The 16,432-nt window shown below is 38.8% G+C and overlaps 1 protein-coding gene across 8 annotated transcripts in view; it reads right to left on the minus strand.

The window, feature by feature from the left end:
- The window catches only part of ICA1L (islet cell autoantigen 1 like), a 58,676-nt gene continuing 42,244 nt past the window's right edge, over positions 1 to 16,432 (minus strand). For 5 of the 8 annotated variants that reach the window (XM_027564640.1, XM_027564676.1, XM_027564625.1 and 2 more), the window contains exons 10-13: positions 15,747 to 15,821; positions 10,919 to 11,173; positions 9,965 to 10,054; positions 1 to 3,082 (exon numbers count right to left, since the gene is read on the minus strand). In XM_027564640.1, coding sequence (XP_027420441.1) covers positions 2,967 to 3,082; positions 9,965 to 10,054; positions 10,919 to 11,173; positions 15,747 to 15,821 — 536 coding nt within the window. In that variant the 3' untranslated portion in view covers positions 1 to 2,966. The remainder of the gene's footprint in view (positions 3,083 to 9,964; positions 10,055 to 10,918; positions 11,174 to 15,746; positions 15,822 to 16,432) is intronic. The other 3 variants (XR_003514892.1, XM_027564661.1, XM_027564669.1) reach the window with 3 other exon arrangements.

A 16,432-nucleotide genomic window follows, 5' to 3' on the forward strand; every position in this document is an offset into this window, starting at 1 on the left:
GATATTAATTGCCCTGGTTTTATTTTCATTCTGTGGTATCTGTATCATTCAAACTACCTTCTTACTACTATGGTCCTGAGGTAAAAACCAACGTTTTTGAATAGGGAAACAACAACTAGATTTGTATTGAACACTTTAGAAAATAAACTTTTTAATGCCATCTTATAGTTTTATTATTAATAAAAGAGGCTCAGAAAAATAGCACATTCAAACTTCCTTTGTTTGTACACAGTTAAGACCTTTACATTTCCAGATGGTCTGAAATACAAACACTTTTTCATTGTGCAAATACTGAAACCTGTTTTGTTAAAACAGGTTGTTTCTAATCATATCAGAGTTATGTTTTACACTTAATGAAAGATTTCAAAAAATACAAAGTCACACCAATTTGATCTTAATCTGCCCTAAAGTTGGTTGAAGAAAGATTAGGCAAATTTTAGTTCTTCTGGGGGCTCTTCTAAGTTTAAATGCATTTTTGTCTGCTATTAAAAAGTATAAGATAGCTATCCCCCCCCACTCAACATAAAAAGCATTCATTTATTTTGATAAGAGTTGTTCTCAGCTCACCCTTGGTTAAGGTTAATTCATTTATTTATTGAATGGTGGTTCTAGATTTAAGCAAATAGCAACTGACCACCTTTCTGTTCTGTGTTTATCCTGTCCTTTCCTTTCACTCCCAACTGAATATGTGCTTGGTTTGCTATTATACCTATTTTAAGTGTAATACAGCCAAATTTCTGTTTCTGGCTCTTAAATTAATGATTGAGCTTCAAATAACTAACCTTGAGGAAAAATAAAGTTTTAAATGTGCACTTCAAAAATGGAGTCATTAGACTTGCTGAAGTTATAACTGGACTTTCTAAGGCAGTGTTGCTTTTGGGTTAAAGGAGCAAATGGATACTCTGTTGAAAGCAAAAATGTTAGAGAAACTAAGAACTGAATAATACAAATTCTGATATGTTTCTATTTTTTGATAACCTTTGCTCTTGGAAAACTGGGGGGCAGTATCCCCCCCACATCCACTGTCAGGGATTTAGGCCTAGGGAGAGTACTGGTTTTCCTCTTTGTTTACGCCATAACAAGGACTGCTCTGCATGGATGTGAGGGAGCTATTCAAGTATTTTTTAACTAATGCATTAGTGAGAATTAATAAGAGAAAAATGGCAAAACTCAAGACAATTAACACTTTCTGAGGTACTCCCAAAGTTGAGAGCTCAGAGTGACCATGGGTATAGACTTCAGATTGTGATTCATAATCATGACCCTGGTGATGGATTTTGGTGGAACAATGTACTGCACTGGCAAATGTCACTGAATACAAAGGGAGAGTTACAAAATGCTTAAGGGTTAAACCAAGTAAATATGAATAAGCACGTGAAAATATTTTAAGGAAAGTTTTACAGACTCTTTTAAGTCCATATTCCTGACCCTCAGTTAAGGTCTTTCTAGCCAGCCACTACTTGACCACAGTTGTGGTTTTCCAAAGACCCTGTGGGCGGTTCAGATCGTAGTTAGGCCAGACTGCTATGGATGGGAAGTGGACTGCGATTTACCTGCCCTAGTCACTCCTAAGAAAATGTTTTTTCTATATACAGTGACTCAGAGATTACAAGCAATTCTCCTGTAAATAATAGTTAAGCTTGCTTGGAACTAGGAGTATAGTGAAATCTGCTGTGAACATGTTCGTGAACACGGTCACTTATGCAGATACAATGGACTGGACGATGATGAAACAGGACAGTGGGTGAACTGCCTCAGAACTAAGGCTGGGCAGGAAGAAAGAACAGGACATACAGTGACTGTGTCTACAATGGCTGTGCTTGTATCAGCATATACTTCAACTTCCATTAAAGGACCTGCCTTCTGATACTTAAGACTCTAAACCTTCCAAGGGTAAGTTTGTCCTTAGTAATCAAACAGAACCTCAGCTGATGTCACCCACAGAAAAGTGGAAAAATGAAAGACTGCTTTACTGATGGTATAGAGCTTTCTGTAACTGTGCCAGAAAGTATTCTGGGTTAAATCATGTTAAGAAATACTGGGTAAGTATTGCACATCTGTTCGAGGGTGAGTTAATCAGATTTTTCCCTCATTCAAGTAGACGTTTCCGGGTGGTTGCAGGAATACGACTGCCAGTTGCCCAGGGAGTATCCTCCCTGGTCTTCTTTCAGGCAGCGTGTGAATACAGGGCACTGTGACGGCAGTGTGTGAAGACTTAGGCCTGAAGACAAAATGAAGTACAACGTCTGAAATACTGTTGGACAGTCCTGTAGTTTATAAGATGGGAAGAGAATTTTCTGTTTCTACAGAGGGTGGACTTAGCAAATAACTCGTCCTGCTACTTTCCCCAAAAAATTCAATAATGAAATTGGAGGGTGTCCATGATTTTGTATGAAGGAAAAGAACTGAGATACTACATTTTAGCCTCCAAGTGGAGAGAACAAATACCAAGTTTCTCTGTGATTTCATCAAAGAAAACTGAGTTCTCAAATCTTATTCTGCCTTTCTAAAGACAAAACTAGTCTTGTTTCTAGTGCTATGTTCCACAACAGAAAATCCCCCCTGCCAGTGTTTTATTTAAAAACCAACCGCAAATCACAACCCAGTTTACATGCTGTCCTTTATCTATATATAGAAATCTCACAGCCAGCAAGGCAACTCATACATAAAAGATTTTCCAAATAAATAAACCCAATCCCTACTAAGTTTTGGTATCAATTTCAGACTCAATAGTTTTGTAAAGTTTTACATATATTACCAACTGCTGCAAATACAATATATTAAATAGACACTTAATGTATAAAAATGTGGTTGGTCCTTACCATCTGTCTAAAGTTGGCTGTCAAGTGTTAAATTTGCAAACACAATGTCTTCATATGTGAGTGACAACATAAACTCCTTTTCACTAAGGCAGTAAGTTGCAAAACTGGAGTCTCAAGGCCATTGAAGTGGCATCGTAACTTCAGTCAAGCATTAAGAAGTTCATCATCTGAGTGTCCGATAGCATCTGGGTTTGAAAGTGGATCCAAGTCTGCAAATAGATTGAACCAGGCTGACATGTCTTGGTTACCACTGTTGGGAGCTAGTAAAAAAGAAAAAAAAAAAAACAACACATTGAAGAGTCCCAGATTTTTAAAAAATCACATCACTGTACCACATTTATAATTTTAAAGTAGATGCTGCTTCTTTTGAATCAAATTTAAGACAACTGACAAGAATAAACATCGATTATGTCTCCTTGAGGATAATTTGGAAAGCTAATTGCATGTTGCTCTGAGAAGGACTTGATTAAAAGTGAAAAGGCAGGAAGTAATAGAAGACTCTCAGATAAGGCTCAAGGTTAAAAGTAACCTTTGTTCCTACACTTGCAAACTTAGTGCTTGGAATACATATTTATTATCAAAGTAATCTTAAAATATAGATGTAGGGAGGAAACAATCCCCTAATCCTGTCTCTCAGCAGTTGTCCTTTTCATTTACAGTTGTTTTGTCTTTTCCACGTGTACTTTACAAATTTTTGATAAATATGGAGTGAATTATGTCTCAGATACAACTTCCTGTTAACCAACTCTCTCCCTGTGGAGAATGGAAAATTGCATATATGGATAATCTACAAGTAATGGGCAGATAGTCAAGAATAATACATTTATGCTGAAGGCTGGGGCTAGTGAAAGACTGTTCAGTGGCATGGACAGTGGGTCATCTCAGAAGGCCAGGGGGTCCAGAAAGCAGGGCTGAGACTCAGGGGACAATCCGAAGGTTACATATGAGACCAGAGACGCAGTGGACAGAGGACGGAAGGCAATCCAACTCACGAGGCTAAAGCAACCCTCTCTTACAAGCATGGCTATCACTTTACACAGAGGAGGGGGCTGGAGACTGGGCTGTGGGGATCCCAAGCCTCAGGGATCCGGACAGAGTGAAAGGCAGCTTTGTGTATCCAGTTCTGTTTCTGGGAACCCCAAGGTAGTGTCAGTGATGCCCACACAAAATTCTGGCTCTGAGTCCTGGGTGTACCTACTAATAAGTAATAATGAGCAAGTCATTTAACCTTGGGTCCTCTTGCTTCCTCATTTGTAAAGATCATATAATTTATTATTAAACCAGGATACTTGAGAGGAAGTAGGGCGGGGCGGGGCTTTTAATAATTAAACTTGAAGAACAGTGTCAAGCAGGACATTTGATCATTTCATTAACACCTGAACTCCCTCAAACAGCTGTTGACAGGTTCTGATGAGCATACAAAAATCGTACAGTATTCTACAAATGTGGCATGGTTTTATATTTATCTGTCACAGTGGGAAATGAAGGTCTTAATTACGTTATTTTCATGGGGGCTTTCCTTGTGCACTTTTCTTGCCTACAGAGATTCTTAGAGGACAACAAGTAGAGGGTGAGTGAGTGAGTCAGGTGGCGCTAGTGGTAGAGTCCAGCTGCCAGTGCAGGAGGCATAAGAGACGTGGGTTCGATTCCCTAAGTTGGGAAGATCCCCTGGAGGAGGGCACGGCAACCCACTCCAGTATTCTTGCCTGGAGAATCCCTTAGACAGAGGAGCCTGCTGGGCTATGGGTGGCCCAGAGTCAGACATGACTGCAGCGACTTAGCACGCACACATGTATAGAGAAAAAGAGCCTAAATAACTAATTTTCATACAGTAAAAGCAACCATAAAAATACCAACATCAAGAAACAGAACATGACCACTCCTTAGAAGCTGGCACCCTCCGGTCACTACTCACACCACCCTCACCCAACCTCTCACCCAGCATCACAGATAAAATAAATACCATTGGGGCTGTTAGCAACAGTGCTGTCAAAACATCCTTTTGCATCTATTTTGGTTAACAGTTGAATGCATTTCTGTTGGAAAAGTACTTAGGAGTGGAAAGGTACATGCATCTTGTGGTGCGTGTATTTCAGTTTTAGCAGAAACTGCCAGTTTTCCAAATGGTAATGCTAATTTACACTCCCACAAGTAGTGTCCAAGTTCTTCCATATCCTTGTTAGCATGAGTGGTTTTCAGTTTTTATTTAAGCTGTTCTGATAGGTGGGTAATGGTATTATTGCATTTTTGGTTTTAGTTTGCATTTCCTTAAGGTGGATCAGCTAGTCAAAGAACTCACCTGCAATGTGGGAGACCTGGGTTCAATCCCTGGGTTGAGAAGCTCCCCTGGAGAAGAGAAAGGCTACCCACTCCAGTATTGTGGCCTGGAGAATTCCATGGACTGTATATAGTCCATGGGGTTGCAAAGAGTCAGACATGACTGAGCGATTCACCTCACTTCACTAATGACTAATGAAGTGGGGGGTACTTAATGAGTGAATTTTAAAATTGTTAAGAACTTTAATTTTTATTAAAATTCTAAGGTTTAATTTTATTGTAGCTTTTTGCTGAAAGCTTTTTCCCCCTATTTTCCCCCCACTAAGCCTCAAGGATTATAAGCAAATAGCAGTATTCTCAGTATCTCAGCTTTTTTCTGTTCAGTGGTAAAATTTACTCACTTTTTTAATGATTAAACACAATTAAGTTTTAGTGAGTTTAAAAAGAGAAAACTAAATAGTCTGAATCCCTAAGGGTGTCTGTATTCAGAATTGGCTGCTGTGAATCTGTGATTTGCTTGGAATTGACAGATTCCCCAACTGATTTATCCCAAAGTATTAGGAAGAATAAAATAGGATTCCATGAGTCCACAATGATACATATCAACAAGTAAGTAAAAGTGAGGACAAGACAAAGCTTTTCTGTACAGCAGAACGCCAACTAGTAAACGTAGAAGGAATGACCAAACAGAAACCTATCATCTGGTAACAACCACAGTAACAGACGTTTCATGCAGGAATTATCAAGGAATGATGAGTTAGTGGGAGAAACTTTGGTAATGAGAAACAACCCATTCTTACAGTTTCAAAATATTTTTCCACATGATAATTATTCATCACAAAGGAAAAAACAGAATAGTAATTTGATAGTGAATAAACCTGGCAGACACCGCCTTAACCACGTGATCGAAGTTAATAACATCGTGAGCAACGGAGCACGAGAGGCACCGTGTGCCTCCCGGTATGGTTTCCTAAGAACACACAACGTCATTCCTGTGCTGCTAGTCCTGACAAAATGCATAACCTGAATCTATGAGACAGCGTCAGATAAACTCAATTCGAGGAATATTCTACAAAATTAACCACACACACACACACAAAGCCACAACAATGGAAGGCAAAGACTGAGGAACTGTCCCAGATTAAGAGGCTAAAGAGACCTGACGACAAATACAGTGTGATCCTGCATTGGATCCTGGATTGGTCTAGGAAAATATCTTTTTCTCTTGTTATAAAATACATTATATAATTTGTAACACTACTGTATTTTATAACAACTGAAATAATCTGAATAAGATCTATAGATTGCATAACAGTAGTAAGGTAATGTTTAATTTCCAATTTTGATCACTAAATTGTGATTATGTAAAAGGATGTCCTTCTTAGGAAACAGATGCTAACGTTTTTAGCGGTGAAGGGCATTACGTCTGCTATTTAAGTCTCAGAATAATTTCAGTTCACAAAAAATTACATATACTGCACACACAGAATAAGGCAAACATGGTAACATTTTTTGAAATCTAGGTGGGAAAATATGGGAATATTTGGTACGATTTTTGCAAGCCTTTCTGTAGGTCTGAAATGGTTTGAAAATTTTAAAATATTGATACTACAAAGATTTAGATGTCAGCCTAAAAGTGCTCCCACTGGTCAACATGGGGACAATTTGAGAACCAAAATGATTAAGAACAGCAGTGATTATAAACCACAGAAAAAGTATGAATCCATTCTGACAGTGAACACATATGTAAATAGGGAATAAGAGATAGTTTTCTGCTTACAGCAGAAGGGATAGGCCAGTCATTCTAGTATTCTTGGGTTTCCCTGGTGGCTCAGACGGTAAAGAATCTGCCTGCAATTCGGGAGACCTGGGTTCAATCCCTGGGTTGGGAAGATCCCCCTGGAGGAGGACAATGGCAACCCACTCAAGTATTCTTGCCTAGAGAATCCCCACGGACAGAGGAGCCTGGAAGGCTACAGTCCATGGGGTCATAAAGAATTGGACACAACTGAGTGACTAAGCACACACAGCACCGGGCAGGTCAGTCAGTCAGATCAGTCGCTCAGTCGTGTCCGACTCTTTGCGACCCCATGAATCGCAGCACACCAGGCCTCCCTGTCCATCACCAACTCCCGGAGTTCACTCAGACTCACATCCATTGAGTCAGTGATGCCATCCAGCCATCTCATCCATCCTCTGTCATCCCCTTCTCCTCCTGCCCCCAGTCCCTCCCAGCATCAGAGTCTTTTCCAATGAGCCAATTCTTCGCATCAGGTGGCCAAAGTATTAGAGTTTCAGCTTCAGCATCAGTCCTTCCAATGAACACCCAGGACTGATCTCCCTTAGGATGGACTGATTGGATCTCCTTGCAGTCCAAGAGTCTTCTCCAACACCACAGTTCAAAAGCATCAATTCTTCAGTGCTCAGCTTTCTTTAGGAGACGGCAACGGCACCCCACTCCAGTACTCTTGCCTGGAAAATCCCATGGACGGAGGAGCCTGGTAGGCTGCAGTCCACGGGGTCGCTAAGAGTTGGACACGACTGAGCGACTTCACTTTGACTTTTCACTTTCATGCATTGGAGAAGAAAATGGCAACCCACTCCAGTATTTTTGCCTGGAGAATCCCAGGGATGGGGGAGCCTGGTGGGCTGCCGTCTATGGGGTCGCACAGAGTTGGACACGACTGAAGTGATTTAGCAGCAGCAGCAGCAGCTTTCTTCACAGTCCAACTCTCACATCCATACATGACCACTGGAAAAACCATAGCCTTGACTAGACAGACCTTTGTTGGCAAAGTAATGTCTCTGCTTTTTAATATGCTGTCTAGGTTGGTCATAACTTTCCTTCCAAGGAGTAAGTGTCTTTTAATTTCATGGCTGCAATCACCATCTGCAGTGATTTTGGAACCCAGAAAAATAGTCAGCCACTGTTTCCACTGTTTCCCCATCTATTTGCCATGAAGTGATGGGACCAGATGCCATGATCTTAGGTGGAAGAAGCCAATTGTATGGCATGTGAATTATATGTCAATAAGGCTGTTTAAAAAATGTGATTAACAGATGAGTGGATAAACAAAATGTGGTATATCCATACAATGAAATATTATTCAACTTTAAAAAGGAAGGACACCCTGTCACGCACTACAACACGGATGAACTTGGAGGACATTACGCTAAGTGGAATCAGCCAGGTACAAGAAGACAAGTACTTGCAGGACTCTGTTTATATGAGGTGTGAAGGTAGTCAGATTCATAGAAACAGAAAGTAAAATGCTGGTTACCAGGGGCTGGGAAGAGAGAACAGGAAGTTACTGTTTAACGGGTACAAAGTTTCACATTTTTCACAGCAATGTGCATATACTTTACTGAACTGTACACTTAAAAACGGCTAAGATGCTAGATTTTGTTCTGTGTTTTTACTACAATTTTTAAAAAAGTGTGGGGAGAGTGCTAGGGTTGGAAAATCATCACTTTTCACCTGTAACAGGACAGGCTGAATCAGGCAAAAAGCAAAAACAGATGCTAAACCTAAGTGGAAATTCTGACAAACAGAAAAGCAGGACGTGTCCCAGGTTTCAGTGTCTTCCCACAGACTGCTCAGTAACTGTCAGGGAGGACAGAACGAAATAGTGATCATATAGGAGAAAACCTGGACAGCTCCCTGGGTGAGTGGTCAACGTGACACCCCTAAGGGAGAGAGGGACAGCTCTGAGCTGTGAAACACTGAGAAAGGAACATCACCTATGTGTGTTCTAGTCAGGATAATCTGACTAGATATTCAGGAAAACGAACAACCTAAATTTAATTACAAGGAGACCTCAAATCAAACTGAATAAGGAGCCTTCTATTAAAAACAACAGTGGAGCAGAAAGACAATATTCTTTTAAGATGCCCATGTCCAAAAAAATCAAAAGTTGTGGAAAAATTTCAGATTAAAAGAGTCTAATGAAATATGGCAACTGAATACATTACATGACCACAGACTCCCCCTACCCCCTGCCCTGCCAGGCAGACTCAGGACAGTGCTATAAAGGACATTACTGGTCAACTCAAACATAAGATACAAATACTTAGTAGATTATAGAAACGCGTGTTAACATTTCCTAACATTACAGCCATGTTGTGGTTGTGCAAGAGAATATACCTGCTCTCAGGAAACACAAGCTGCAGCGTTTAGGAGGAAAGGGTCATGGTGCATGTAACTTACCCACAAGTGGTTCAGATAAAACAACGCGTGCATTACACACACACCTGTATAAAGCAAATGGGATAAAATGCCGACAACAGGGAAATCTGCATGAAGGTGTTCTTTGTGCCATTTTCATTTGTGAAATATTTCTGTGTGTCTGAAATTCTGTCCAATTAAAAAGTTAAGTCAACGTCAGTGACTAGGATTAATATGTATAAGATCCTGTAAGACAGGGAATGGGTCTATTTTCTATGTATATCCTACATGGTAATTACAACATGAACCAGCTCTGCAGACAAAATACAGTGAGTACTCCATATACGAAAGCAATTACTATGTACCCGGTCCTGTGCTATAAGCCTGAGTGCGTTCTCTGTCAACAGGCATCCTGTGCACACAGAGCATGTTCTATTCTAATGGCATTATCCATTATCAATAGACTTTAACACAAAACATAAAAGACTGAAGTAGAGGATGAAGTTTACCATGGCAAGCCCACAAAGTCTAGTCACTGCTTTCCACAGTGAGGGACAGCCAAATACAGCTTTCATTTTAATTCATTATTAACAAAATAATTTTTTGGACAATATGAGGCAAAGGCTATAAAATGATTCTTTTCTAAATTTACTTGAATTTGACTTATTATGATGGCAGATAATGTAAATAAGTAACTTACACTTTGTTAATTTCTTTGGACTCTGTGAAGGCACTGGCTGGTTATCAATGTGTGACAGAGGAAATTCTAATCCCCCATGGGAGGCCCAGCCTGGGGAGAGAAATAATGAATTATGCATTGTTAATCAAGTGGGAAATAACAACAGAAAAACAAGGGAAAAATATCTAATAAAAGTCCTCCAATCTTTGTACCAGGGTAATATTCCATAATATAATTAGGGTTTGGGAGACATGTTAGGTGGAGTCACAGTAACCCAGGAAACCAAACAACATTCTAAATGGAAGAGGAGTGGGAATCTGAGACACAGGTTAGAAATGTAATTGATAGGACTTAGGAACCATTATCCAAGTGGGGAACAGTACGATTCCTAAGGCGTTGGGCTGGACACAGGACGGTGGAACAGCAGGTGAGTGGAGAGACTCCCTGACATATAAACAAAGCAGGTGGCCCTTTCCTGCTCCCAGCTTTCCACACAGCCCTCCACTCCCACCGCATTGCCCCGAAGGCTGTCATGGAACCAGCTCCGGAGTTGTTCCCTTTTCTTTTGTCATCTCTGAGCTCACAGGAAGAGAATGCATCAAGTTTTGCTAGGTGGAAGAAACAGTGTCACCTGCCCTAGGCAGGGATAACTTCGCAGATCAAGAATTTTTAAACAAGACACTGGTTTTCTATGTAGAGAAGATACCTGGAAAAATCAATGAAGAAAATATGGGGTTTAGGGGAGGTGGCAGGAAAACAGCCTTTGTTTCACTCTCCTTGACAGACACCAGTGATATCTGTTGTTTTTCTTTTTTTGTTGTTGTTTTTCTTGTTGATTGGTGTGACTGAAGATTTTATCTAGCAGTACTGAAGCTAACTTTGTTTCCTTGTTGATTTCAGCATCCACATGTACCTAGTTTTGCTTCACAAATATACAGCAATTCAGGGGTATCCAAATATTGCACAGACACTTACTGTTGAAAGCTCCAGCAGCATGAAGGCCAAGGTCAAAGAGCTGTGAAGGAAGGAATCCTGCGGAGTGAGCAAGAGGCTCAGAGCCCCCAGAAGGCTCCTGGCACGTGAGACTGGCCTTGGGGCTTCCAAAGACAGCCTGGCATTCCTGGGAAGATTCACCAGCACTCCAACAACCAGGACTTAGAAGGCTGTTCAGAAACGAGAATTCCTTCTCAAAATCATCTTCCAATGAATCTACTGGCAAATCTTTTACAACTGTTGAGTGAACATAAAAACAAAATGGCTTTTATCTTTTCAAGGAAATAAGAGTAGGATATACAGCAAATCAAGTTTGTTTCATCCTCATATTTTATTAACATAATTTTAACAAATAAAGTGATTAGAAGTTTATGTGAAGACAATTTCTAATTAGGTAGGCTACATATCAAAATTCTTAAAGAATTCTTAAAGAAATTTGTGGAAAATTCTTAAAGAAATGGGAATACTAGACCACAACTGGAGAAGGAAATGGCAACCCACTCCAGTATTCTTGCCTGGAGAATCCCAGGGAGAGAGAAGCCTAGTGGGCTGCCGTCTATGGGGTCGCACAGAGTTGGACACGACTGAAGTGACTTAGCAACTTAGCAGACCACATTACCTGCCCCCTGAGAAATCTGTATGCAGGTCAAGAAGCAATAGTTAGAGCCAGATGTGGAACAACAGACTGGTTCCAAATTGGGAAAGGAGTACATCAAGGCTGTATATTGTCACCCTGCTTATTTAACTTATATACAGAGTACATCATGCAAAATGAGCACAAGCTGGAATCAAGACTGCCAGGAGAAATACCAATAACCTCAGATATGCAGATGATACCACCCTTATGGCAGAAAGCAAAGAGGAACTAAACAGCCTGTTGATGAAAGTGAAAGAGGAGAGTGAAAAATCTGGCTTAAAATTCAACATTCAAAAAAACAAAGATCATGGCATCCGGTCCCATCACTTCATGATAAATAGACAGGGAAACAATGGAAACAGTGACAGACTTATTTTCTTGGGCTCCAAAATTACTGCAGATGGTGACTGCAGCCAGGAAATTAAAAGATGCTTGCTCCTTGGAAGAAAAGCTATGACCAACCTAGACAGCATATTAAAAAGCAGAGACATTACTTTGCTGATAAAGGTCCATCTAGTCAAAGCTATGGTTTTTCCAGTAGTCCTGTATGGATGTGAGAGTTGGACTATAAAGAAAGCTGAGCGCCGAAGAACTGTGATGTTGGACTTTTGAACTGTCGTGTTGGAGAAGACTCTTGAGAGTCCCTTGGACTACAAGGAGACCAAACCAGTCAATCGTAAAGGAAATCAGTCCTGAATATTCACTGGAAGGACTGATGCTGAAGCTCCAATAGTTTGGCCACCTGATGTGAAGAAAAGACTCACTGAAAAACCCTGATGCTGGGTAAGACTGAAGGCAGAAGGAGAAGGGGACAAAAGAGGATGAGATGGTTGGGTGGTATCACCGACTCGATGGATATGAGTTTGAGCAAGCTCTGGGAATTGGTGACGGATAGGGAAGCTTGGTGTGCTGCAGTCCATGGGGTCTCAAAGAGTTGGACATGACTGAGTGACTGAACTGAAAAATCAAAATGACATTTCACAGTGAAATTAATAGCTATAAATACTTATGTATAAAATAACTAAGCAACCACCTGTGTAAGACAGAAACTACAGGAAACACGAGGAAAAACAGAAGCTAATAATAGGAGACTATAATATACCAAGTTAAAAAACAGGCCAAGAGGACAGAAGTAAAGATGTAAAAGATCTAAACAACATAATCAACAAGTAGTTTTTTTTTTTCCAGCTATGCTGTGCAGCAGGTGAGATCTTAGTTCTCCAACCAGGGATCAGACCTGCACCCCGTGCATTGGGCATACAAAGTTTTAACCACTAGACTGCTGGGGAGGTTCTACTGTGGTTGTTTTTGAATATATACAAACCCTAATGAAAATATACCTTCTTTTGAAGCACACATTGAAAATTCATGGAAATTAGTAACTAAGGCACACACACAAATCAGTTTCTTAAAATAGAGATATTACAAACAACATGCTCTGATTATAATGAAATAAAATGAGACAGTTCTTGGAGAAGGAAATGGAAACCCACTCCAGTGGGATTTCTTGCCTGGGAAATCTCATGGACAGTGGAGCCTGGCGGGCCACAGTCCATGGGGTCACAAAAGAGTCAGACATGACTTAGCAACTCAGCAACAACCACAGTCGATTATAGGCAGGTCTTTCAACTGTCGGAGGATGGGGGCCCAGAACCCCCACTGAGTTCAAGTGTCAACTGTATTTGGTCTTGTGACTCCTATATTTATGAATGAAACAAAAACTTACTAAATTAGTACCTTAAATAAAGTTTAAGGGAAAAAAATGAGACCGTTTTTTAATGAAACCAGAAACTAAAGGGCTCTTCTGCCTGCACGTTCTTAATACCTTCTTTTAAACAACTCCTGGTTGAAAGGTGAATGTAATTTCTGAAAAATAGTGATAAAGAAGACGTTTCATATCATAACCCATGGGGTATTTAAATAATAATTAATAGAAAAATCATGACTACATTTATCAATAAAAATCAAAGAGGCTTCTGGCATGACAGAATGATGAGGTCTAGGGACCTGCACATCAGTTTTTAAGTAACTGGTGAAAATAATTTTAAAATCTCTGGAAATTTTCTAAGGACATACTTCAAATGAAGAAACATTTACACAAGAACATCTATTACAATTCAGAAAGAATGAAAGACTATAGTATTTGAACTAAGAACCATTCCTTTCCACCCCCCTTTCTCAATTCAACAAGATGAAAATTTGCTCTAGTCTGGTGGGAGTCAGGGAGGGGACCAAGGAATAATTGCAAACAAGCATGAGAGAATTTGGAGGGTAATGGAAATATTCTAATTCTCAATTGTGATGGTTGCCCAACTCTATAAATTTACTAAAAGCCACTGAATTTTATACTTACAATGGGTGAATCTTATGGTATTTAAATTATATCCCAATAAAACTTAAAAAATCAAGAGAGATTTTGTACAAGTCTATGCAAATAAATCTGAAAACCCAGACAAAATGAATAATTTCTGAGAACAATATAACTTATTAAAATTGGTCCCAGGACAGGTAAAAAGGTTAAACTGATCAATTTCCACAAAGAAGAAAACTAAAAAAAAAAAATCACAGGCTGAGATATTTTCACAGGGAAATTAATATCAATGTAAACATAGTAAATAAAATATCAATAGACAATGCACAATGACAAAGCTGGATTTCTAACTGGAATCCTATTAATATAGCTCACCATCTTAATGTATTTAAGAGCAAACATCAAATAATCACTGGTAGAGATGCTGAGAAAGCTGCTAGCAAAATTCAACAAGGAGTGGGTGTGCAACCATTCCTAATAAAATCTCTTGAGAAAACAGTAATGTGTGGATACTTAACATTATAAATTATATACCTCAATCTAAAAGCTAGCATCTTAATTAATTCAGAAACAGGCACTGACACCAAGATCAGGACATGCTTGCTATTATTTCACATTGTTCTGGAGGTAGTAACCAATTTAAAAAAAGAACTTAATTACAGTCACAGGAGTTATTAAAGAAAAAACAAGACTATCTGTATTTGCTGAAGACATGATGGTTTACCTGGTAAGTTCCAGAAAATCACTCATAAAACTAACTCAAAGTATAAACAAATTTAGCAAGGTAGCAGGATACAAAACTAATATGTAAAAATCAATAGCACTTATATACACAAAATAGTAACCAATTAAAGATGAAATGGAAAGAAAATGTCATTTATAATCACAATAAAAGAAAATATTCAGAGATGATCTTAACTAGAAATGTTCAAAACCTACATAAAAAGACTATATATGAAAGCTATACAAGTAAACTTTAACAGAAAGATACCCCTTGTTTGACATCATCAACCTGTCAGTTTTCAGATTTAATGTGATCACAAAGTATCGATGAAACTTTCTTATGGAGCTAGACAATAAGCCTTTAAATAAAAAATGTGGCAATGGTACATTGACACATCTATAAGCTATAAAGAAAGTCCAGAAATTGACTCAAATACGTATAGAAATCTAGCATATGAGTGGAAGTTAATTTCAAATTACTGGGGCAAAGATGGCGTTTAAAAAAATAAAGGATAGCCATTTGGAAAAATATAACATTCAATCCATTGTTCCAATACCATTTGCGTGAATAAACTCCAAATGAATTGGAGATCTAAACGTTAAAAAAAAAAAACTATATAAATACTAGTAGAAAGCAGCAGCAGCAGCAGAAAGCACAAATGAACTCCTCTAACCTGGGCTTTGCATAGGACATAAATCCAGATCCAATGAAACAAAAGATGAATAAATTTGACTATATAAAATGTTTAAATTGTTTTCATGGCAAAAAACAACTAAAAGAAAAGTCAAAAGACAAATGACAAACTGGGAGAAAACATGCAACATAATTGCTTGGGAGAAATGCTCAAGGTAGTGCTGACTGAGTGCCTGCGCTGGTAGGTGGCAGAGATACGTGAGACAGTGAGGGGGGCAACAGTCCCGCACGCCCTCACAGTCACAGACGCTCCCACAGGGCCGAGACATACAGAAGAAACAATTATTTAATTTCCACTGTGACATGCTATGAAGTAAAAGAGTAGGATTGCATTCCTGTGAAAAGACCTATCAGATTTTCATGTTATGAAAATGAATATTAAATAAAAACTAAAGAATTTTAAATAATAAATTATCCATATATATATAGTGAAATTATAATATACCATTTTCAGAATCAGAAAACTGAGGTGCTACAAATTCTTTTATTCCAGAATGTTTTTCCTTATGATCTTCAGTTGCTGAAACAAAAGCACATGAACGATTAAGTTGAAGAAGAAAAAATTTAGCATGCTGATTTACTATAGTAGTTTATAATAATTTAAACCCAACTGTTCAACTGACCAAATCAGATTATAATCCATATATGTAAAATTTAAAGATCTATAGATAAAAATCACGTATGTATAAATATAGCAAATAATTTTATAATACCCACAAATATTGGGGTCCTCTGTTATATCCATGCCCTCTTAAAAGTTAAAAGTTTTCACATTGCATGTAATTGGCACAGTGCCTATGCAAAACAATATGGAGGTTCCTCAAAAAAACTAAAAATAGAACTACCATATGATCCAACAATGCCACTTCTGAGTACTTTATCCAAAAAATAAAAACAAAAACCCTATTTCAAAAAGATACATGCACCCCACTATTCACTACAGCATTATTTACAACAGCCAAGACACTGAAAGAAACCAAATGCCCATCAATGGGTGAAAAAAGAAAATGCGGTTCATATACACAATGGAACGTTATTCAGCCATAAAAAGAATAAAATCTTAACATTTATGACAACATGGATGGACACTGAAGGCATTATGCTAAGTGAAATGGGTCAGAGAAAGACACA

Source organism: Bos indicus x Bos taurus, chromosome 2 (assembly GCF_003369695.1).
Source record: "Bos indicus x Bos taurus breed Angus x Brahman F1 hybrid chromosome 2, Bos_hybrid_MaternalHap_v2.0, whole genome shotgun sequence".
Classification (NCBI taxonomy): Eukaryota; Metazoa; Chordata; class Mammalia; order Artiodactyla; family Bovidae; genus Bos; species Bos indicus x Bos taurus.